Source organism: Caretta caretta, chromosome 3 (genome assembly GCF_965140235.1).
Source record: "Caretta caretta isolate rCarCar2 chromosome 3, rCarCar1.hap1, whole genome shotgun sequence".
NCBI lineage: Eukaryota > Metazoa > Chordata > Testudines > Cheloniidae > Caretta > Caretta caretta.
The window spans coordinates 160093125-160118156 of NC_134208.1; the positions used below are offsets into that span (position 1 = coordinate 160093125).

The 25032-nt window shown below is 40.0% G+C and overlaps 1 protein-coding gene across 1 annotated transcript in view; it reads right to left on the bottom strand.

Annotated features, from left to right (window-relative positions):
* DNAH14 (dynein axonemal heavy chain 14) overlaps positions 1–25032 on the bottom strand; it is a 485531-nt gene that overhangs the window by 364419 nt on the left and 96080 nt on the right. The window contains exons 12-18 of the mRNA XM_048843312.2: positions 23563–23819; positions 21507–21684; positions 13306–13627; positions 8313–8370; positions 8050–8147; positions 2075–2247; positions 1221–1568 (exon numbers count right to left, since the gene is read on the bottom strand). Of these exons, the coding sequence (XP_048699269.2) occupies positions 1221–1568; positions 2075–2247; positions 8050–8147; positions 8313–8370; positions 13306–13627; positions 21507–21684; positions 23563–23819 (1434 nt within the window). The remainder of the gene's footprint in view (positions 1–1220; positions 1569–2074; positions 2248–8049; positions 8148–8312; positions 8371–13305; positions 13628–21506; positions 21685–23562; positions 23820–25032) is intronic.

Here is a 25032-nt window from a genome sequence, read left to right on the forward strand (position 1 = left end):
CAGAAAATTGACCTGAGGACACTGAAGAGATACTGGCCAACCCCACTGGAAAAGAGAGGGACTTCCTCAAAACAAAATGAGTTCTGGAGCTCAAAGTGAACCACTGACTTACTGGAGTGCTTTCAGAGACAGTACGGTCTGATCAGATATATTTCTCATGCACAGGAGTCAACAAAGCCATTGTGGAGCTCTTAAGGAGGAATGTTTTCAGGTGACCCTGGATTTTTGGGTCCTTTTTAGAAAAGGAACAGCATATAGAGCACTTGTGTGGTATATGCACATCCCCCAAACAAAAAGGCTCTTACATTGTCTATTGTTGATAGAAATGGCTTCCTCACAAGAGGGACAGGTCTTGGACTCCACAGTGTCTAAGGGTCTGGTGACAAGAGCACATGGACTTACAATAAAGCTCAAAGCTTTTGGGTTTTTACAGTTTATATATACAGCCAATGAGCTACAAAGAATGACACTAACTACATAAACTACAGCTAACTAACTATGAGAATTAAGTTGCACATTGGCATGACACTGCAGATGTTCGGTCTCACAGCCACAAATGGAAAGAAGGAACTGGAGTGCAGTTTTGCCCACCCCATCCTTTATGCCTAAACTATGGGGCACCGATCTTCAAAGATATTGGCCTCATGCTATGCACCATAAATGCCGTACATGTGGACAACCACTTGAAGAACTGGAATTGTTTTTTATAAAAATAATTTTGAAGATGACACATCCCCCAAGCATAGCTTCCTAGAGTCTGCAAAGTGTAAAGAGCACAATACATTATGAAGTCCAATATGGATCTTGCTATGCAAAACTCCTTTTCCAGGGCATGTCTTAGATTATGTGGAATGGTACTAATGAAAGGCGATTGATCAGAGGGATGGATGGATCTGACAACTAGAAAATAAATAATCTTCTTGGAAACTGAGGAAATTTGCTATGGTAAACAGAAAAATAAAAAAATGTAGAACCCTATATGACTTTTTAGAGTAACTTTTGAAAAGAACCATAGTTTAAGGTTTCCCTTCACAAACGTAAAAATGATCATTTTAATTATATAATCTTTTAATGACATCATAGCAACTAAGCAGTATTTGATTTCATGATATTGTCGATTAATATATGTGTGGAATAATACCATACATACTATATGCTATATAACATTTTCATTTATTAACCCTAAATGTGTGTGCAATAAAAATGATCAAGTCACTTACTTCTAAGAGATGCGAGTTCCTTGTTTCAACTATTGCATACAATGATGAACGTATTATATTAATCAGGCTTTCAAAATATGGCAGGCAGTTTGTTTGATAGTTAACACTTCTGACCTTAATCATATGAATGCGTCTTTCAATAGTCATACATATAATCTTGTTTACATCATCTGTATACTTATTTAAGATGCCTGTGAAATCATGTGATGATAATTCTCGTTGTAGTGTTAAGATTTCCATATTCATAGATTTAGCTTCATCCACCATAGCACAGTATCGCATAAAGTTTCTGCTATAAGATTCAACTTGTTCCATTGAACTACTAAGAATAGACAGTAGAGTCAAAATCTGTAGATTTAATATTGTAAGAAATAGTTACAAATTTCATTTTGACAAAAGGCTGGTCTAATTAAATTTTCTCTGTTAACAGCAATTTAGATATCTATTGACCAGTTTTGTAAATTAACAATTTTTCAGAACACTAATTGTCAAAATATATAAATTGAACTTCTTTAAAAACACACAGGACCTATACCAATTCAGACTGGTATATTCACATTTAGTTTACAACTACCTCCCAAGAGTCCTTCCTAAAGACTCACTTCTAATATGATGCCCACAGAAAGTAAGTTGATAACATTTTTTCAAATATTACCAGCGCTGGGTTTCCCAGCGCATCCTATGTGTGTCTATTAGAATGTTAACTCTTCAGGGCAGGGAGTGTGTTATTTTCTGTTGTATACAGTGCCAAAAACAGGGTTAGCATTCAACATATAACAGATTATTTTAAAATATACTTTTACAATCAAATGTTATGTTACTTATATACATATTTTTAACTTTGCAGCACACACTTTGTTTTGGTAGCATGGATCTGTTCCTAGAAGTAGCTCCCAATTGGGCCATGGTGGTGGATACTCTTTTCCGCACAATTCTGTACAATTTTCAGGTGACTGCATTATTTTATGTAAAGATTGAGTAATGAAGACTGACAGACGAGTATCACGACAAAATGGAATAACCTGAGCTAAAGAGAGATAATTCAAACAAATTAATTTTCTGAGACTAATCTCAGAACTCAAATTTACAATAATACATAAGCAAAGATCATAAACGGCATGCATATTCTCCACTCTCCAAATATTACACTAATATTGTACTTCCCCATATAATCTACAGCAATGATACATAATGAAGAAATCACCACACTGAACTGAATATACTGAATTAAAAATTAATATTTCTATAGCTTGCTTATTTTCTATATATTTTATAAATTTATCATTATTTCATGGCAATCTTTGTCTCATTTCACATACAAAATCTTGGAGCACTAAAATCCTTTTTTTTCTATTAACAAATTATACTTACGTATGAATAATTCCAAGCCTCCAAAGATTAATTTGTTACTTACAAATGAGAACAATATTGATTTGGTGCACCACATATTACGCACAGGAGGTGAAATAACAGAGCATAAGGAAAATATATTGCAGAATTTATTCATCTTCACACAACAGTGATGTAAAGTATTTTAAAAGCTATTAAGATATTCTAGTAATGAAAAATATTTCTGTCTAAATTCAAGGGGTTAAATCCTGAGGCCATTGCAGTTTTTCCAGTGTAACTGAGGCCAGGATACATTTACTATGACCCCAGTTTTAACCCCTGGAGTTAAGATTAATGTGCATACACGTAAGTGCCTCCTGTGACACTGTCACTAAAAGCTAGTGTGTGCCAGTGGTAGGGACAAGTGCTATTAACATGGCAAGTATAACTGCATATATATATTTACTAATTTTTGGTGTCATGATAAAGAAAAAGAAGATACACAATGGGGCAAAATTCATCACTGGTATAAGTAGCAGCAACTCTTGTGAAGTTAATAGAAGTGCTCCCACTATGTCAGGAATGAATTTGGCCTTTGGTATCTAAATATTCAATATATGCAAGTATAAATGTAATTATTATTTCAACACACACAGAGGTAAGGGTTCCCCCACTTTTTTGAACAACAGGCATACAGGAACATATACATCCATCTGTTAGGCATGAAGAATGCAAGATTGTTAATATATATGTAACTAAATTTGCAAATCAGCCGCTACCTGCTATAGCTAAATTCAGCACTTTTCATCTTCATAGTGCTGTACAACCATATACAAACCAATCCTCAAAACACCCTTTCAGATAGATAGTGAAACTTGGTTTAGGTGAACACTCAAATGACCACCAAAAATTGGTTGTTTAACAGAAATAGTTTTCTAATGAAAGAGGAAAAGAATTTCACAACATTGTACACTCAAGATATTGGTTTGAGCATTGGCCTGCTAAACCCAAGGTTGAGAGTTCAATCCTTGAGGGGGCCATTTAGGGATCTGGGGCAAAAACTGGGGATTGGTCCTGCTTTGAGCAGGCGGTTGGACTAGATGACCTCCTGAGAGCCCTTCCAACTCTGATATTCTATAACCCATTCTGCTGGGCCTCATTAGCAGGAAGCCTGTCCAGTGGAAAAATCACAAAGACGTAATTTGCCCAGAAGTCCCACTCAAATGGAGCAGATGAAGCCAGTTGGTAGAGCCTAGGAAGTGGGGAGGAACGACCAAAGAGGGCAAACCTAGTAAGAAATTAAAGTTGCTCTCCCCTTGAGGAACTACTGTGGGAAGATAGTGTAAAAATTGCCACTGTTCCCATGGACCACTCTCTTGATGCAACTGCTCCTATAGGAGCAGATGGATGCAAACTGCATCCCTACCTCATTGTATTTATAGGGTGAACCAAGCCTAATATGTTTAGGAACATGATGCCATCTGTTAAGATAAGAAGCTGCCCAATACGGGTAAAGTCTCGCACACAGATTTCATATGCTATTTTATATAAAGAGAAATTAAGACACAGACAGGTTAAGTGATTAGCCAAAGCCACACAGCTGGTTAGTGGCAAAGACAAGATTAGAACTGAGGCGCTCATAGCTTTCACTACGACATGCTATCTCAGTTCCCTAAAGAACAATACTGACATTAACTAGTCCACGATTATCCCCAGATTTTGGAGGCATGGGACGCATCCAATTTTGACCTCACCTGTGATTGGGTCTCCCAGTCTCTGCAAACCGACAACAGACCCTGCCTACCAGGCAAGCAAAAACTGCTACTGGTATAAGACAGCCAATATACAAGAACAACAACAGCATAAGGATGAAACCAATAGGAAGACCTCACTGCCATGGGCTTCTTGGTAGATTGCGATGCTGGATCCAATGTATCCAAAAGAAACCGTACTTTGAGATGTGTGTTCTTATGGGTGATGCACCTCAGAGGTGCACAGACACCTTTAATTGAAGATTTTTTGCTAGCAGTGTAGACATGGTACACAAGTGCTCTAGCTGTCCTTGTGCCCTTTACTAAGGGTATACAGGGCAGTGTGGGATCAACTGCCACTCCACTTCATTTGCTACTGTGGAATTCTTCAAATATTAAGGGCTCTGAAGCAGAGGAGAAAGATGGTGGGTAGTGGCCACATCTTGAAGAATTCCAATTACTATACATGGCAAGTAACCTTCCTTTCTTTGCTGAGTGACAGTCCCGAATGGGTGTTCCACTTCATGTGACTCCCAAGCAGTAACTCTCTTATGAGGATGGGAGCTTCAGAGTCTTTTTTATTTATAGCAGATTGAAGTACAGCCAAAACAAGAGAGGCATCAACTCAAGAAGTTTGAACAAGGGCATAATAAACAATGGCAGTCTAGTAAACACTGGACAGAGCCCCACATAGCTGTTTTACAAAAATCAAGTATAAGGACATTCGCTAACCAGGCCATAGAAGAAGACTACACCCTTGTAGAAGGAATTTTAATATTTGTAGGTGGTTTATTTTCAAGGTTTCGTAACAGCTTTGTATACATGCCACAATCAATCAGATAAGATAAACTTTGAGATGTAATTGGGCAGCCTTTCAGTCTTTCTCCAAACAAGACAACGATTTAGAGAGGCTCAGAAAGGTTTAGTTCTTTGTTGGCAAAAAGTGAGAGCTGTCCACATATAATGCATTCAATCTGGCCTCCCCAGAATTCCCAGAAGGCTTAGGATAGAACTCCAGCAAATGAATTTCCTGATTAATATGCACATTTGTGACCACCATGGGAATAAACCAAGAGCGAAGATGAAGTGCCTGGGTGCCGATAAAAGTCCAAATGGGAACACTCTGTACTGGTAAAAAGAAAAGGAGTACTTGTGGCACCTTAGAGACTAACCAATTTATTTGAGCATGGTTAGTCTCTAAGGTGCCACAAGTACTCCATTTCTTTTTGCGAATACAGTCTAACACGGCTGTTACTCTGAAATCTGTACTGGTAATAATCTTAATCTATAGTGAATCATAGCAGATGTGTGAGAGCCATATTCATGGCTGTATTAAAATAGGGGCTGCAAAGTGCAAACCAGTCTCCTGGATCATATGACCACCTTGAACTTTGAATGCTGGATGAAGATGTTTAATCTCCTTAGGTCTAGAATGGGTCTCTATCCCCCGTTCTTCTGGGAGATTAGGAAGTACCTTGAGTAGACCTCTCTACCAATGTAAGTGAGAGGTCTTGCTTCAATGAAAATCCACATCTTTTCTCAAAAGACTCTCACTGAAAAGGGATGGGACAGGGATAACTTTCAAGTGGATTGTGTATCCAGAGGTTACCACTTCTAAAATCCGCTTTTTGGATGTTATGCCGTCCCAAGCTTTGCAGAAAAGAGAAAGGTGACCTCTGAATAGAAGGGTAGGCGACAAGTGGTTAGCAGCTCTCAAACTTCTGAGCAAAATTGCTGTTTCCCAGATGAGGATGGTTGCATAGTTCTATTGTTGGCAAAGGAAGGCCTCTTCTGAAACTTTCCCTTCTTTTTGGGAGGTTCAGACAGTCTTTACTGGTAAGACATTTGCACAGAACACTGTCTTTGTGAAAACTGCACTTATATTTTCTCTTATTGACAAGTGTGTAAATTCCCAGGGAATGTAAGGTTGCCCTGGAATCCTTCACTGAATGAAGTGAAGCATCTGTTTTATCACTGAATAAAGCTCATCCACTGTGCTCTGGACCTTTTTAGGAATTCTAGACCCTTGTAGACATGATGCTCTATATATTACTATAGCTGCAGCCACAGTGTGTGTTGCCAGTGACATGAAAGCAGCCTGAAGTGAATATCTGGCTACTGTCTGACCTTCAGCTATCAAGGACTGAAACTGAAAGTTCTGATGCTTGTGGCAGAAACTTAATAAAAGATTAAAGTTGTTATAGTTAATATAATTGTACTTTGCCATCAGTGCTTGGAAATTCATTACTCTAAACTGAAGTGTGGCAGACTAATAATTTTTTCTTCCAAATAAATTCAAGTATTTTTGGTCCTTGTCAGGAAGGGTTGACCTACAACCATGCTTTGACCTTTCATTGGCAATATCTACTACTAAAAGAGTTTTGAACTGGAAGGGAAAACAGTAACTGAGTCCTTGGGAGATAATTCATATTTCTTATCAACTCTCTTACGTGTAGCTGGAATGGTGGCTGACTCATCCAAACAGTTTTTGCTGGCTCAAATAAAGCTTTGTTGATTGGAAGCACCACCCATTGGAAGATGACTGAAGTATACCCAATAATTTGAGTTGAGATTCTTGAATTGCCTTTAAAGAAATGTGTAAAGCATCAGCAATTCTTCTCATTGGTTCTTGAAACAGTTTAAAATCATCCACACAAAATGGAGATGAAGGCATAACATCCTCATCATGCAAGGTCGATGTGATGTTTTGAGAGAGAGGTGATTCATCCCCTAGCTGTTGCACTTCCTGACATCATACGTCTTCATTCTGAACAGAGTGAATAGGAAGAGGCTGTGACAACACTGGTTGTCTTCCATGAATCTTCTCATTGGCATGTTTTTGCATCTTCGCGTATCTATCCCCAAAAAGGTTCCCACATATTCCAAAAAGGCCATTGTGATGCCCCATATGTGAGAGAGGGAGGGGCCCAGGGAGATTCGTACCAGGGCATATGAGAGTGATGATGTGGATTTTCATCCCAATTAGGTATTGAATAAACCCTTTCAGAGACAATCCCTGTAGAAGGAAACCTATAAGAAAAAGTGGGTGAACTGGGCACACACTGATAAGAATCTTAGGAAAAATCTTCTTCATCAATGGCTCCTTAAAAAGAGATTTTTCTTCTAGGTACAGGGCATGAGGATAGCTAGGGTGTACTTATGGATCAACCAGACATTGCTAGCAATAAATATAATCAAAGGTATATGGGGTGTACAGGCACCTGAATTGACAACCCATAGGAACTCTCTAGAAGAAGAAAATTCGTATTATTTTTCATCTGTCATCCAGATCAATTCTATATACCATACTATAAATAAGCAATGTCCTGAAACTACCCAGTGTGAGAAATAAGCTGATTTATGGAATGGAAGGCCAATGGGCTGCCAAAGCGCACATTTGATAGCCTACTCTAAACTTCAGTAGTGTATACAAGTCTCAATACAAAATTTATGCGTGGATCAACATTTGTAAAAATAACAACAAAAAAACAACACAGGAGTTGGACCACCACCACCAATGTTATTCTCCCCACACCTCTTTTCTCTCCCTCTATTCGTTGTATTTGTCTCCCTTTCTTTTTTGTCTTCTATTTTTTCCTCTCTTGTCATCCTTTCTTCATTTTCCTAAATCTCTCTTCCGCCCAATCCATAGCATTTACTAACCTCTCCTCTTTTCTTGCTTAGTGCTTTGTTCTATTACATATTCGCTAGTATTTGCTTTACGAAGTGATACCAACAAGCATACATACCAGTAGTATTTTCTAGACCATCCACAATTCCTTGTAATTTTTTAGAAAACTGTCTTCTATTGGGAATTAAAAAGATATCTGTACAGAATGATGAAGAACTAGGAAAGAAAATAATCAACATTCTGAATATTGGTAAAATATTTTAAAAGTATTTGTATACTATTATAGAGGTTTCAACTAAAACGCCCACTTTTACCCCATTACTATCAGCTGTTATACTTTGAATAATGTGTTGTTAAATATGTTTCTAAGATTACACTTACCATACATGTTTTAATTCCACTTTATTATCTGATTCAGGGTTGCCTTCTGCTTTGCCTGCTACAGAAAAGAAAGCACAAGTATTGAACAAAATTCTAATGTCTTACCTCCTGATTTGGTGTCTTATATCCCTTAATATGCTAATCAGTCCAAACAGTGGCTGTAACTTCTTCTACCAACAGATGGAAACAGGAAAAAAGTCAAGTGTGTGTGACATTACTCTCTTTTTAAGGAGATAAGGGTGCTGGCAGGCTGAATGCCCTCAGTTTGAGACTTCTTGTGCAATAAACAAAAAATCTAAGAAAAAATTCAATTAAAATTCCTAAAAGATAAGGAATTCAGAGAAAAGGAGTGTCCTGGTCCAACAATATTGCTGCCCAAATTGAGTGGAATGCCATATTAAGACGTGAGGAGAACAGATGGGTTACATACCCTGTAGTAACTGGAGTTCTTTGAGATGTGTTGACCCTATGAGTAGTGAACATTCAGATTCTGAATGTGCTCCATATGCCCAAAACCAGAGACCTTGTCTTTAGCAATGTCAGGAGGGTCTGAGCATGCACCTCCCCACCCATCCCTCATGCTCCACCCTAAAGGAATAAAGGGGGCTGCTGGACCACTGCCATTTGAGTTACTTTTCTGCTGCTAGTCCCCAGTAAGGGGAACCAGGTGGTGCAGAAGGAAGGCAGGTAGTGTACTACACACAGGGACAACACATCTTGAAGAACTCAAATTACTACAAGGTGAGTAACTCATCCTTCTTTGACTGATTGTCCCCATATATAGCGAACTTCAGGTGATTCACATGCAATGCCTCTTTAAGGTTCCTTGAGTCTGGTTCCTTGAGTCCTATGGCACAGTAAATTGCAGAACTGCCCTGCCTAGGGAAGCATCAAAAGCAGCACCTTGCACCAGTGTATATTGTCTAGTGAAGGTGTGTACAGAACTCCAAGATGCTGCTCTGCAGAAGTCAGTAATAGGAACGTCTCTAAGGGAAGCAACCAATCCTGCCTGAGCTCTAGTCAAGTGAGTTCTCACGCTGCCCTCAAAGGAAATATCATTTATCTTGTAGCAGTCAGATGCACTCTGAGATCCATTTCAACAGCGTCTGGGAGGAAAGAGCCTCTCCTTTCATAAATTCCACAAATAAGACAAAGAGTTTATGGGATTTTCAAAATGATTTTATTCTTTGCAGGTAAAAGGCAAGAGCCCCGATTATGTCCAGTGAAAGCCATGCAACCTCCTCTCTGATAGAACAAGGCTTACAGTAAAACAGAGGTACATAATCTGGTTGATGTGAAATTCCAGCAACACCTAAGAGATAAACTACAGATCTAGTCTTATGAATACCTTGTCCCTCTGAAAAATTGTACAGGGAGGATAAGCCATAAGCACCCCTCGTTCCCCAAGTCTTTTGGCTGACTTGATAGCGACCAGAAATGTTATCTTCTGAGAAAGATATAGAAGACAGCAGGATGCCAGGGGCTCAAATGATGGATGAGATACCATAAAGTATAAGCTGAGGGAGCTAAGACATATCCCTAAGGCAGTGGTCCTCAAACTTTTTAGGGTTGCACCCTCTTTGCCCCTGCCTGCACACACACACCCCAGCCAGGGTCGGGAGCGGGGCTGCGGGGCATGGACAGGGGTAAGGGGGCTGAGGCTTGGGTAGGAACTGGGGGTGGGTCTGGGGCCAGGGACCAATGCTAGAGTGGGAGTGGAGATGCACCTGGCCGCAGGCCTGGCTGCTGGCCCCCACCACAGCTTGGCTGCAACTACGCTCCCAGCCCCAGCCGCAGAGCCGCAGCCATGGAGTGGAGCTATGGCCATATGGAAAATCATTACTTAAATTAGGGAAGATAGGGATCAATACAAGCATTGTAAGCTGGATAAGAAATTGGCTAACAGGGAGAAGGCAACAGATTGTGCTGATTAAGGGGGGGGATACAACCCTCTGTGGGGTTCCCGGTCTATTTTTTCCCCATTAGAGTCATGGCCGTCTCAGTGGGCAGGGGACTCCTCTGGCCTGTCTGACTAGTAGCCCCAGGACTTATCAGAGCTAGAGATGGAAACCTAGGTGCAGGCTAGACACAACTCACTGTCAACCAAGCCTGGGAATGCTGTCTCACATATAGAGCACCACTTGGATTTTACCCATTGCTTTCTTGGCTGCTCTGCCATACATGTAAGGGGCAGAGGAGCCAGTAGGGAAATACTGCATCAGAGGCTATGGGAAGGTTAAACTCTTGAGAAGTTAACAGACCCAGGGAGGAGGAGGAATGCTAAGGAGGGAGAACACTGCTCCCCACTGCCCAAAAAATTGGGCAGAAAAATTAAAAGAGAAGGCGTAAGGGCAAGAGCAAAAGAAACTGCCGCTGTTTGCTGCTGTGGAGGCAGAAAATCTGGCAACAAGCAGGAGCAGAGGGGGCATGGCGAAACCATCCAGCACCAAAACACTGATCCATCTCTGTGAGCTGCGGAGAGAGGAGAGCAGTCCAGAGATCCAGGACTGTGGAATACACTGCGTTGCATAATAGATCATTGCACTCAAATGGAAGGTCCTCCACCATTGTTTGTACCTCCTTTGGGATTCCCAAAGAGGAGAGCCACAATGAGCATCTGATTACCACACCACTGAGTAGAGATTTCACCACCAGGCCCTCCACGTCTAGGGCAGTCTGAAGTGCCAATCTTTGTTTCCAGTTTCTTTCATCAGTCAGAGCCCAGAACTGGTCTCTAAAGTCCTGAGAGGCACCTTATCAGTGAAGCCACCCAGCTTGTCACAGAGCTTGACAGTCTGAAACTCAGAACTGAAAGGAGGCTGAGAAATATGCCTTCCTACCACAGAGGTCAACCCTCTTCACTTTGTTCTCATGCGGCCTAGAACTGGGTCGTTTTTGTCAGCTATGCTCGATGGCTACAGACACCATCAATGAGTTGGGAAGCGGGTGAGAAATTAAGTACTCTGACCCTTTCACAGGTATGAAGTACTTCTTCTCAGCCCAACTATAGACTAGTGGGATCATGACATGTGTCTGCCAGAGAGGCCTGGAAGTTTTGAGGATGGCCTCATTAATAGAAAGCACCACTCTGCTCGGGACTGATCTATACAAAATGACCAGCACTTTGTTTGGATCTTTCTACACCTCTTTCAGGGGAATATGAAGTGATTCTGCAGTCTCTTCAGTAAGTCCTGGAGGGCCTTAGTCATCCGGGCATGGTGGCGAAACTAGAACGACACATCATCCAGGGAAGAAGAAAATGTCACAGGCATAGACAACTTCTGTTCTTCTTTCTATTCTTCCTCATACTGCTGGAGTTGTGATTCTTGTGAAGGCTGAGGAAGTTCCTCCTCCACCCTCTGAGAACCCTAGGTCTCCTTGGGTCCTTATGCCATGAAATGGGTATAAAGGTGGTAATCCCACAGATCTTCTGGGATCCAGTATTGCCACTGCGGGATCTCATATTCCTCTGTACTGGTCCACAGGGAGCAGGGCATCAGTGGCGGGGGGGGGGGGGGGGGGGGGGAGGAGATATTCTCTCATATGGGAGTGGCGAGAAGCCCTGGAGACTTCTGATGTTCTACCCAGGCAGAAGGGGTCCCTCTCATAGTTCTGTTCCAACCCTGAGAATTCTTATCCCAGATCCAGAAGGGGAGCCCTTAGTATCAGAGGAGGTAGGGTGACCTGCCTCTCTATTTACTGACAGTACCAGAGCCAATCGGGCTCACCCCTTACTTGAGGACAGGGACAGAGATGGGTACCAAAGTGATATCAGAAGCAGCTGAAGTCCTGGTGCCGGGCGTTGAGGTCTGGAGAGGGAGGTAACTAGTTCTGGAAGCAGTAGAAGGTATTCTAGAGCCAAGTAGAGAGCTAGAGTCATTACTATAACTCAGATCATTGAGGCAGAAGATGTTGGATCCAGCGGTACCAATGAGGGTTTTAGTACCAGAGAAGCAGTCCCAGTATTGGAAAGTGCCATGATTTTGCCCTTCAAAATCTCAGTCCAGTCCTTCTTGGTACTAGGTGGTTCTGCTCCAGAGCAGAAAGCTCCCAACGACTTGGTTCAGGACAGGGACTCCTGCCACTGTCCAGGAAGTTTGGATACCATTAGGCCTACTTGAGGAGTCCCCCCTCGGCATCAAACCAAAATGAATGCTGACTGATGAAGCATTTTGAGATGAATCTGACTAACATCTAGTGGCCGTTCCAGCTGTCTGTAGAGATTCTCAATGCCACATCTTCAGATGCTGGTTGAAGTATATGAGGAACTCTTGACAACCATTAGCATGTACCTGTCTTTGTGAAATTATCTAATTACTTAATTCTTCCCAAACCTGACACCCAGAAAAAAACAGCAAATACTTTCCAGGGAGAGATGTACATGAGGAATATCTGGAAGCAGTCTGCACATTTTATTGACTGGCCACAGATATTTTCACAAGCTTTCTACCACATTGCTTATGGAAAAGGCATAGTTTTAGCTTCTGGAAAGTTTCCTGCAGAGAGAAACAAACATCTCCAGAAGATGCTATGCCACTATAAAGATTAAGCTTAATCAATGGACTGCTGGTCTCCGTCTCAAAAACATTATTCTCCATGTTTCCATCACTGGTATGCGGAGTCACAACCAAGTATTTGGGCTAGCTTACAGCAGTAACTAAAAAAAACTGAAAAATGATAAGAGTATCTCTCTCTCTCTCACTCACACACACACACACACACACACACACAGCTTAACCGATGGAAATGGTTTTTTACAATATCAAAATACTTAGAAATTAAATGTACTTCATTAGTCACTAGTAAGGTCAGAAAATACAGTAATCTTTAAATGATGTTATTGCTACTTGCAAAAATTCTAGCATTTGCATAATATTCATTCAATCTCTACTGTGCTACTGGATATACTCTAAATCTTATTTCGGTAATAGTTTACATGTCAGTTTCATGTATGATACTTTTCTTTATTCCTAAAGGACTCTGTTTATCTTACCAGAAAGGTCAGTTTTTCCTTGACTTTCCTTAAATCTCTCTTGTTTCTCTGTATTTTCCAACAGCTCCTCATATGCCCTTTTGCTGTTACTCTGGGTACAATTTTTCAAATTTTCATCATCTTTTAACCTTTGCTTCAAAAACTCTACTGAGGTCAGTGAAAAATAATCATCATCTTGCATGTCACAGAACTCCAGCTCATCCTCCTGATGGCTGCCCCTATCATTAAACGTCTCAAAAGGAATTCTTAGACCTATATTTACTTCGAATACTGGTGCATATTCTTGCTCTCCTTCCAGTTGCTTTTTTACATCTTCTAACACCTAAATTGATATTCAGATATTATTAAATTGCAAGGATACATTAAAATATTTAATATAGCATTTTTCTTACAAACTGTATCCCAAAACAGAAATAAAAAGTACAGATCATCACACTATACAACAGCGTAAATTACAAGTATCAATTGTGTAAAGACACTATACAGTGAAAAAAAATGAAAACATCTGATCCTAAGACCAAAAGCTGAGGGAGATTATTGATCATCATCAGTGTAAAAGTGTTCACTAAAAAGTAGCTGTATGAATGTTAGAAGTAATTATTCCAGATACAAAACAGAGCCAGCACTTCTGGAGATGACAGGATGAAATGATTAAACCATTACAGATAGGGACTAGTCAGATGTGAATTTTATTACCAATTCCGTTCTTGGTTTCAACAAGTTACAAAACTCTCTGTGCTTCATTTTCCCCTAATTCTAAAATGGGAGTTGTACTTATCCACTTTTATGGGTCTGTTTTTGAATCTCAGATGGATGCAGATGCATTTTTTTATGAATTACAAGCCTTTTCATTTCAGCTGCCTATTTTTAGTAGATTTAATAGTAAACTTGTAGAATACTTCATATTTCCACACCTCCTTAAGTTTTATTATATCTTGTCTACTTTAATAGTGTCAAATAATATTACAAATTTTACTACTTGGGTGGGTTTAAATAAAACCAATTAATATTTACTGGTATACAATTGTTAGCTGAAAATCATTTGTTGTGTGATATGCTATAGTAACAACAGATTCAAAATCTCAATCATTTTCATTAATCTTCTTGAGCAAAATTATGAGATCCTCACTCAGTTAACTCAAGCAAATTCCCACTAAAATGAATAGATTTAGTAAAAAACTTAAGGACCATTTTTGTTTTTAAAAGTATCACTCTACATTGGTGCAGAATAGATGCATACCATTCCAAACAGGAACTCTAATACTTTCCAGATCCTTCTGGTGCACTGAGACACTACACCTGCTGCTACACCATACTAGCAGCACTAACTCCCTGTGGTACTTGTAGTCAGAAAGAGGAATACAAAGACTAACTGTGGCCATTCACTGGAAGGCAGGGGAGAGACTGGCTTTCACATGGGAAAAGAAAACCATTATGCTCTTCCTCCCACATATGCACCCCTGTGCACGTGCCCTCTATCTGATGGCATAAAGGGCAGGGCCACCCCAACCCTCTCAGTTCCTTCACCACACAAATTTTGGTGATATTAGACTCTAGTAAATGTGATGTAACCTGGGTCATGGAATATATATGTGTTTAACACATCTTGAAGAACCAGTTATTGTACAGTTAAGTAACTATTTCTTCTTCTTCAAGTACTTGTACACAGATATATTCTAGTGTTGGTGAGCCCAAGCAGTACTCCTTTTGTGGAAGGAACTCAGAGTCTATTTAAACAGCAAATGCACAACTGCCTTTCCAAAGTGCAATAAATGCTTCAACAGTGGCATAATGTGGAGTGAACCTATGTATCAAAGACCAAGTTGCTGCTTTATAAAGGTCCATGATTGGAACATTGTGCAATACTTTTTGCAGGTGGTACAAGCTTTGCGAAGTCATAACAGGACCTGATGCAGGCAAAGGTCCAATTAGAAATGCTTCATGCTGATATTAGATGATCTCTTTTCTCTGTTTCAGAGTAGCAGCCGTGTTAGTCTGTATCCACAAAAAGAAAAGGAGTACTTGTGGCACCTTAGAGACTAACAAAATTTATTTGAGCATAAGCTTTCGTGAGCTACAGCTCACTTCATCAGTCTTTAAGGTGCCACAAGTGCTCCTTTTCTTTTCTCTGTGTAAGCTACCCAGAGTCTCAGTGAGGATCTACATGGTTTTCTCCTGTCTAAACAGGAAGTGCCCTACAAGAATCCAGTGAGCGCAACCTCTCCTTATCCCAGTGAGCATGTAGTTTCAGAAAGAATGTTGGTAGATGTATGACCTGGTTTAGGTTGAACTCCTTTGACAAGAACTTTGAGGGAGGCCTTAATAAGACCTTGTCTTTGTAGAAAACTGTACGTGGGGGTCCTACTATTAAAGTTTATAGCACTCCCATTCTTGTTACCAACGTTATTAAAATGAGAAAAGCTGTCTTAACGGATAAATGGAAGAGAGCATGAGTCCAAAAACTCAAGTGGCAGATACATAACTGTTACCAATACTAAATTAAGGTCCCAGGGAGGGACCTTACTGTGAGGTCAGGCCTTTCAGAAATCTTCCCTCCATGGGATGGGAGGAAATAGAATTTCCATGGACCAAAGGGTGACTAGCACATGTGGTCGCAAAGTGAACTTTTACTGTACTCATAGAAAGACCCTATTCTTTTAAGTCCAGCAGATATTCCAAAATACCTTGAATCTGCGCTTTGGATGGTGACAGCAGATGACAGTGGGCCCAAATAAAATCTTTCCCACTTATCTAGGCAAATTGCTCTAGGTGAGCTTTTCCTACTGTTAATATGATGTTCTGTATATTATATGAGCAGATCCCCTCCAGCATCTGTAGCCAGTCAACAACCATGCAGTGAGGGAGAGGCTGTAAGGATCTTGGTGCAGAAACTTTTTCAGATTCTTAGAGATTAAATCTGGGAACAATTGCATGGTTATAGGAGGCTGTCATGACAGAGTCTGAATATCCAAAAACCAATATTGCAACAGCCATGTTAGAGTTATTAATATAATGTTGGTCTGATTTTATTTCAATTTTATGATAAATCTAGGACTCAGTGCAATTGAAGGATATGCATATAGAAGTTCTGAGATGCAAGGAAGCCAGAATGCGTCTTATTGATCCTAGACTACGAATGGCCAGGAACAGAAGCGGTTACACTTTGTTTTCTGTGGGTAGTGAACAGGTATAAAGCACGGATACCCCATTTGTTAACTATAATCTGAACTATTTTGTGTTTCAAGGTCCATACATGGTTGCTGATCAACTTCCTACTTAGACAATCCACTAGAACATTCTGCACTCTGGGAAGATAAGATGATCTGAGGCAGATTTTATTTAATTTCATTTCAGGCATCCTAGTAATTTCAGACAAGACCTCACTGTTGTACTTGGGTGAGCCTACAGATTGGTGCATAGGTTTAGATGGACTGAAACCTTTCCTGAGGCAGGTAGATGGTTGCAGAAAAGTTTAGAATGGCCCCAATAAACTCAATTCTTTGTACACAAGATAGTATCAACTTTTCCTTGTTTATTTCAGACCCAGTTTTGCAAACAGCAAGTGGATTTGACAGATGCTATCTGTTACTTGTTGGATGGCTTGTCCGTGAATTAAACTGTCCAGTTATGGGAATAAGTGGATCCCAAGTTGTCTGAAATGAGCTAATGAGAAGCTAATCGGAAGCACTGTATATTGGTAGTGACGACCCCCACTAAAAACCTTACGTATTTTCTGTGCCTTGGGTGGATAACCACATGAACATAGGCAACCTTGAGGTCGATAGCAGCTTAGCAATCGTTTGAATCGAAGGACAGGATAATGAAGGCAAGGGGCTCTCATACTTAATTTTAGCTTTCTGAACAGATGTTCTATTTCCTTCGGTCCAGGACAGGCTTGAAAATGCCCTCTTATTTTGGGTACAAGAAAATACCAGAAGTAAAACTCTCTTCCCCTGTGCTGTAAAGGGACCTCCCTCTATTGCTCCAAGACCTAGAGAAGACTGTACATCTTAAACAGTCCAATCTTGTGATAAGTCACTGAATAGGGATGGGGAAAGAGGTTGGCAACATACAGCAAAACGTGGAATTGGATGGTTATCCCAATTCCACAGCGCCTAGAACGATTTGTGTTTATGAAGTTGCAGATACTGCAGAAATGGTACAACTGATTCCCAGAGGACAGGGACTGGTTGGGAAGATCCAAAATGACTGGTCTCTGCTCCCTGTGAAGTAGTCAAATTGGCTTCCTTGAGGCTGATGGAGGTCAATGGGTAGAGTTCATTGATGCAGATGTAGATTATTTTCTTCATAGAAACTTATGTTACTCTCTGGCGAAATCAGCCTGCCAATGTTGAAAGGAGCACTGGCAGTGGCACTGTTGAGGCCCACACTGCCTCTTCTTGGGGCCTGGGGTATACATTTCTAAAGACATTAGTGTCACTCTAGAGTCTTTAAGAGAGTATAAAGCCTTGTCAATCTTTCCACTGAAGAGTTTGCACCATAAAGGTCAAGTTTGGAACTTCCCTACATATGCCTGACGTGGGAAGCCAGGAAGATCTCCCAATGGTGACAGCAGTTACTATGAAACTGAAGGCTGTATCTGCTGTGTCCAGAGTCATTTGCAACAATGTCATGGCTATTTGCTGGCCCTCAGCCACAACAGATTTAAACTGGTCCTTCACTTTTTGAGGCAATTTGTCAGTAAATCTGTTCAGTGACTCAGTTATTAAAATCATATTTCAATAATAGTGCCTGGTAGTTTGTAATTGTTATTTGGAGGCTACAACTAAAATAAGTCTTCTTTCCTTCCAAGCAAATCAAGCCTCTCTGGCTCCTTGTCCTTTCGAGTAGATTTGAAATGCCCATCTGACCTTCTCCCTTCACCATTATCACCAAAGAACCCAGCAGAGGGTCAATAAAGAGCTTCTCAAACCCCTGCAATGGCAGTTAACATTAGAAGTCAGCTCTTTTTGAGATTAGTGATGGTCTCCTCAGGGAACCTAGAATCTTAAGCCACTGTGTTACCTCTCTGCCTTAGTAAGAAAGAGCTTTGCTGGAGCTTAAACTGTGTGACAGCTCCCTGCCACATCAGTCTGTCTGCCTTACCAGAAAACTATTCAAGATTCTGCCAGTCTAGACCTTGCCTCATAAGTAACATTCAGTGCACTCCAATTCCCAACCTCCCCAGAGATGTTTCTCTGCAGTATCCAGCCCCTCTCATTGGACACTTACAGAAATTAAGTCTGAAGTCTCCAAAGAGGCAATAAACAAACACCAGCCTCCTGACTCACTGAGAACACATCTTAACTTAATACACAGCACTGAGATGGGGTCCGTAGTAAAAATAAGCATAAAGTTTATTAATAAAGAACACAGATTTAAGTGATAATAAGCAAGAGAAAAAGAGAATGGCATGGTTACAAATAAAACAAAAGTAACACACTTTCTTTTGTCTAAAGAAAGTTTACAATCCTGGTCTCAGGCAATTTCTCATCTACAGTCAGTTCTCATTCTCTTCATCCCCCATGGTTGAAGGATCAACTTTTCACAGATGTCAAGAGTGCTGGCCTCTTCTGTCCTTTAAAGTGATGGATACTAAGCACTTCTCTCTCACCTTCTTCCTATAGTCCAGCAAACCTTTGAAATGTATTCTTTTGAAGTGTATCCCAAGATAAAGTTATTCTCCCCTGCTGATGAACAGACACAGTCTTCCTCATCCTCTTGGGAATTAGCTCTTTCTGTTGATTACTTTGTTTACCTTAAATTCAAATGTACTTCCACTGTACCTGGCATCACCTTGCTCAATTTACACTGGATGCACAGGTAAATGGGCTAAACAACATGCCTTAGCCCAGGAAAAATGTGTTCATCAAGTCCACCCCCAAAAAATATTTTAGGAATATATTTCCAGCACACACACACAACCCATTACACATCATTCATATGTATTTCATGCAATGATATTCATGACTAGTGTGTCACCACTTTTCATATAAAGAAAAGGAGTACTTGTGGCACCTTAGAGACTAACCAATTTATTTGAGCATAAGCTTTCGTGAGCTACAGCTCACTTCATGCTTATGCTCAAATAAATTGGTTAATCTCTAAGGTGCCACAAGTACTCCTTTTCTTTTTGCGAATACAGACTAACACGGCTGTTACTCTGAAACCTGTCACTTTTCATATGATACCTTCCAAGACACTGTTTATAGTACAATAAGTTGAGTTAATTGCTTATTCTTCGGGGTTCAGACCCCCTGCTCTCTCCCTGGGGTGTCTGGACCCTAACTGTCACAACACCAGAGAAGCTGGTGTTTGCCACAGGAATTTAGCAGGGTCCAAAGATTTGATGGTGTTGATATGTAAAGATACCTGCCTGGGTACAGCTCAGTATAATATATTCAACAATCTGTGAAGGCTTTCTTGGACCACTACCCCAGGGATAGCGCGAGACAAGACAACCCTCTACATGGGATCCCGGAAGGATCTGTAGTCATCCAGGACCCATGAAGATGATTCAGGTATAATGGTCTCTTCTGGTGAGGAAGACAGACAGATGCATTGGAATCTGCTGTTCTTCCTGCATGCCCTCATCCAAAGGAGCTAAGCTAGCAACAGGATGAGCCATTTGAGGGAGCACAATATCTTTTCTAGAAGGTTGGTCTGGATTGAAGTTGAGACAGATCTCATTGCTTGCAGGATTTCCCCGGCACTCAATAATATCACAGGGAGTAAGTGTAAGGAGCTGGTGGCTAACAAGAAGGACATCAAGAAGTTATCTTCTTGCCAGGGACCTGTAGGTATGCTTGTAAAAACACTTTATAGAATACTGCCTGGATGTGGATGGTGGGGGAAATTTGGATGAATGGGATTTAGCAGGGGAAGCCTCTCTGCTGCTCTGTAAATCTGATGGGGAAAAAGAATATTCCTTTGGTAAGGACAGTGCAGTGCCAGTAGGTGTAACCTGGAGCCTTTATATTTGAAGGCTTCAGACTGGCTTTAATGGTACTGAAGCCAGTCCCAAGACCCCTGATTTGACATATGAGAGAACCTGGAACTGACATGCGGAGCAAGTCTCTGGCTGCCATAGACACTTGGGGATTTCATGGTACTGAGAGTATTGGTGCTGCAGTCATTAGTGCCATCTCTGAACACATCAATGGTAATCATCTCAGGGTTACTGCTACCAAAAGAACGGTGGAGGGTAGCAGCTTCATTGGCACCCAAGTGGTCAGTACTGGCATCATTGGTACTAGTGCCAAGTAACCTGATGTAGACAGTACTAGTTCAGTACCAGTCAACTTATAAGGTACCTTTTCACTGAGAGTATGATGGGTCAGTCTCCACAGGTGCTCCAGAAGCCCTTTTTGGGTCCTGAGCGATCATTGATATATACAGAGCTTGAAGTCCTAGGAGTTTTTGATGATGTTCCCAGGCATGGGAACAGTGCTTCTTTTCTCTGGTCATCTTAAGGATTTTTCTCCATCTATCAGAGGACAAGGACCTCAATGATGGAACATATGAAGTTGTAGCTGCTGGAGCACTTCTAGAGGTGGCGTGCTTCACTTGATCAGTTTCAGGCTGGCCAGGATCACAGACTGGAAGTATATGACTCTCCATAAGCTATTCTCTCAGACAGGCTTCTCTGGTTTTTAATTCTCTAGAGAAGCACTTGCAAATAGCACATGTCCCTGACATGATCTTCACCTAAACAGATGAGGCATCTAATACGGCTATCATTAACAGGCGTAACTACCTTGCAAGACAAGCAGTTTTTAAAGCCTGGGGACTTATGCATGACTCAAGTCAATACTGGAGCACCACCTTATGAACAAAACAAATAAAAGCAAATCTTCTATTACAAGACAACAAAGGAAATACTATATACTAATGACTACACTAAGTATTTACACAAGAAAAGTTATTGATGAGCACAGAAAAACAGTGAGCACAAGGTGTCACTGGGATCTCCAACTTTTAGCAACAGGTGGTCAGAAGGAACTGAGAGGTGGACAGGTAATCCTGCCCTTTATGCCCTCAGTTGGAGGAATGAGGACACTCAGGGAGTGTGCACCACCCCAATGGGTATTGATCACTAGAATCCTCCAGCTCCAGTGCACTGGGAAGCACACACACTAACAGTGGAATATATATATGTCAAGCACTCAAAGAAAAATCCTATATTTTGGCAGCTGCTTTACCTTGTCAATATCAGCTACAGTAATTATTTCAGGATTTAAAACTTTGTCCTCCCTTGAATGGAAAGATGTTTCTTGAGATGCTCTCTCAAAATCTTGAATGAATTCTTCAGATACTCCTACTGAACTGTATTCTGCATCCAACAGGCCAGATTGTCTCACAAGAGTGTTCTTATAAATACTGAATTAACAAAATGAACCAAAGATAATGATATTATATGTTTCTTACTAATTAGACAGAAAAGAATTACTGATTACCTATATCTTTCAACACTAAAGCAGCTTCGTTAAAAATGTTTGTAACATTTTTTCAATAGATCTCTCTATTTTTCAGGTAAACTTATTAGTAAGATCAGTGATACTCAGATCTCAGCATTTCAGGAGCCAAATTAGCAATCAGCATTACCCAAAAGAGCCACAGTAGTGTGAATTTATTATTTCATTTACTATTTTTATATATATTCTCACAGCAAAACGACTGACCAAGTATTATGATTTTATAATCTATATCCTGATTGGATAATAACTTAATTGGTTGATATTAAATAACTTAATAACTTAGATTGGTTGATATTAAAACACTCTGTAATTTAATTATGTGTTATAAGGAGCTGCAGGAGACACATTAAACAACCACTTTAAAGAGCTTGCAAGCCTCAGTCTGAGTATCACTGAGATAGAGAGACAGACAGACTATACACTTCACTACATCACGATTTCACATCATGGCTTTATATATCAGGCATGAACTATCATTTTTCCAAATAAAAACACAAACCTGTATTTGTAATGTAATCTAGAAGGAATATAAAAATTTACAGTGTGTGGGGAACTGGATGACTCAGGGAATTGGTAAAGAAATATGAAGATCTTCAGTTTTAGGCCATGCGTTCAAATATGGTTCAGACAAGTAGTAATGGAATATTGTCGTACACTATATATATTTGTCTTTGTGAAAGGAGTTGTGATCCCGGTCCAGATCCCACACATTATATAAACCAATATCATGTGGCAGCCTGTTAACCTCAGCAGAAATATGAAGAACTATATGGAAACAGTAATTAAAATTACTCTGACACCTCTAGGGGTTATCTCTGGAACTTTGGGAGGAGGACACATTGATTAGGTGGTGTAGAGATAACTGGATACTTGCTAGCTGTGTTACATCTGTTTTGTGGATAAAGAAAAAAATTCAGATGCCAGAACATTAATTCTGCACTCTTTCACGGTACTAAAATTCACTTAAAAGAAACATTTGAAATACTTCAATGAGGAGAGCACTTCAATGAGGAAAAACTACAAACTATGAATACTCACATCAAATGTAGGTTACATTTGAACTAATGTCAAGTAAATGCCATAGTTTCCTTACTCATGGATCTACTCATTCATTATGTGTAACTTCCCCAGCCTCAATTACAAATAAAGAAAGTTCACTAACCAAATAAGGAAGTATTAGTCTAAAACAACAGGTCATGTATTTCCATCACAAATGCATGCTACTGTAGCCAAGTTACACAAATCCAATTTTATACTGCAGACTAAGGGTACAATCCAAGGCCCACTGAAGTCAATGGAAAGACTCCTATTAACTTCAGTGGACTTTGGATCAGAACATAAGAATGGATCTATAGATCTGGGCCCTAAATGTGGAAAGAACCCACGGACTGGTAAAGTACGGAGCTTTAGATCCAAGAGAGGCACACTGCCCACACCCAAAATCTGGAAGCCTACAATCCTTTCACCTGGAGCAGTGAAGAAAGCACATTAATGTTGCCCTTGAGCCCCTCCCCAGCCCTGGGTCTAAGAGCCATGGATCTGCCGCTTACTGTACTGATGTCTCCATTAATATTAAGAGTCAAATCTCACATCTCTAAGTATTTACAATAAGGAAATCATGTGTGTAGAGGGCTTGAAAACAATGTAGAAGAAACTGATGGTCCACAAACAATTTAAAAGCAGAGCAAAATAAAAAAGAATCAGATTACTTTAAGAAAATAATATAATGAAATTAAAATGTTTTAAACCAGTGCTCCCAACCTAGAGCACCAGAAATAACCTTATAAGGTTTTCATTCTTCTTTTCATCTGGATTGGTCACGTTGCTGGAATCCTTAAATAACTCCAACAGCAGCTGGACAGCATTGTGCACCAGTTTACGGAGCAGTTCTTGGAAGATCTTGTCAACTAGCTGAAGAAACCTTGAAAAGCGTTTCATCATCTGACGCCATTCACTTATCTCAACATATTTTGGATTTTCTTTGCTGTCAGTTGGCACAGACTGAAAAAGCTTTTGAGCTCCCTTCATTTCTGCCACCTACAGTGTTAGTAAAAATAAATTTAGACAGGTATGCTTTAACTCCCTTATACATCACATTCAGCACATTTTGTAACAGTCAACTTTTTATTACAGACTTTTCTGTATTGTTCAGAAATGCTTTTAAGTTCCATAGAGACAGACACACCATGGAAATTCAATTTTTCTATGCTAAATAAGACAATACTTCTGAAAGAAATAATTCTTTATCTTTTTAATATGTTGTTAGTAGAGTATAAATAAAGATAAATATTACAAAATAACCAAAAATATACATTAGTAATAAACACTAAAATAAACTAAGGCCCTATCCAGAGTGTCCTCAAAGCCTAATGCCTACCATACTTTAATTTAAGCTTTTACTATAATATATGTTTATACACACATACACTAACTTTTAAAATTAATTCCTCAATGTCAATGCATTTGCACAAACATGCTGCATGCACACTATCCAAGGTGTTCTCAGTCACCAAAACAGGGTTTGGCAGAAGTATTTTGTTGGATCACAGAACTGAAGTGCAATTTAGGAAAGAGCAGAGGTGATTTTTGGTGTCCGTTGGGACATAATCAGCCTGTGAAATAATTCTGGGAGGCAGGGCATGACTGGTCAATATATGGGAGAGGAAACTGGGGGTCCTGTTGGCGGTAGTCTCAGTACAGATATAGATATTACTACACAGCACATATGATACCTCTAGGGGACTGGAGCTGCATTTGGCTGGCTCATAGAGTCCAGTGGCATTGGTTTGGACAAGATAAGGCTTTCATACAGGATTCTTCCATGTGGTGTGAACAAACATTCATTCATTATATATATATATATATGGACATATCTACCAGCAGTTTAGCTGAATTAAACACTGATTCTTTAAGGAGGGCATACAGGCATGAAAGGGGGTCAATTTTATGAATTTGCCATCGTGCCAACTATGTTTTATATCTAGTATCCAACAAGCTAGATTTGTCGAAGTGTTATAGCCATCATCAGAACAGAATCTAATTAGGATAACCCCTTTTTATTGAGTCCAGGAAGCATCAGCTTATTAATTTAATGCTAGGTTCTTTTCAAATCAATTTTCATCTTGAACCTTTTTTTTTTTTTTAATCAGGACACTTGATTACTCTTAACCAATCAACAATTTATTAATTCACGCAGAAACACATTAGTATAAAATCAACATTTCCCAAATCAATTGAAGAGACAACCAAT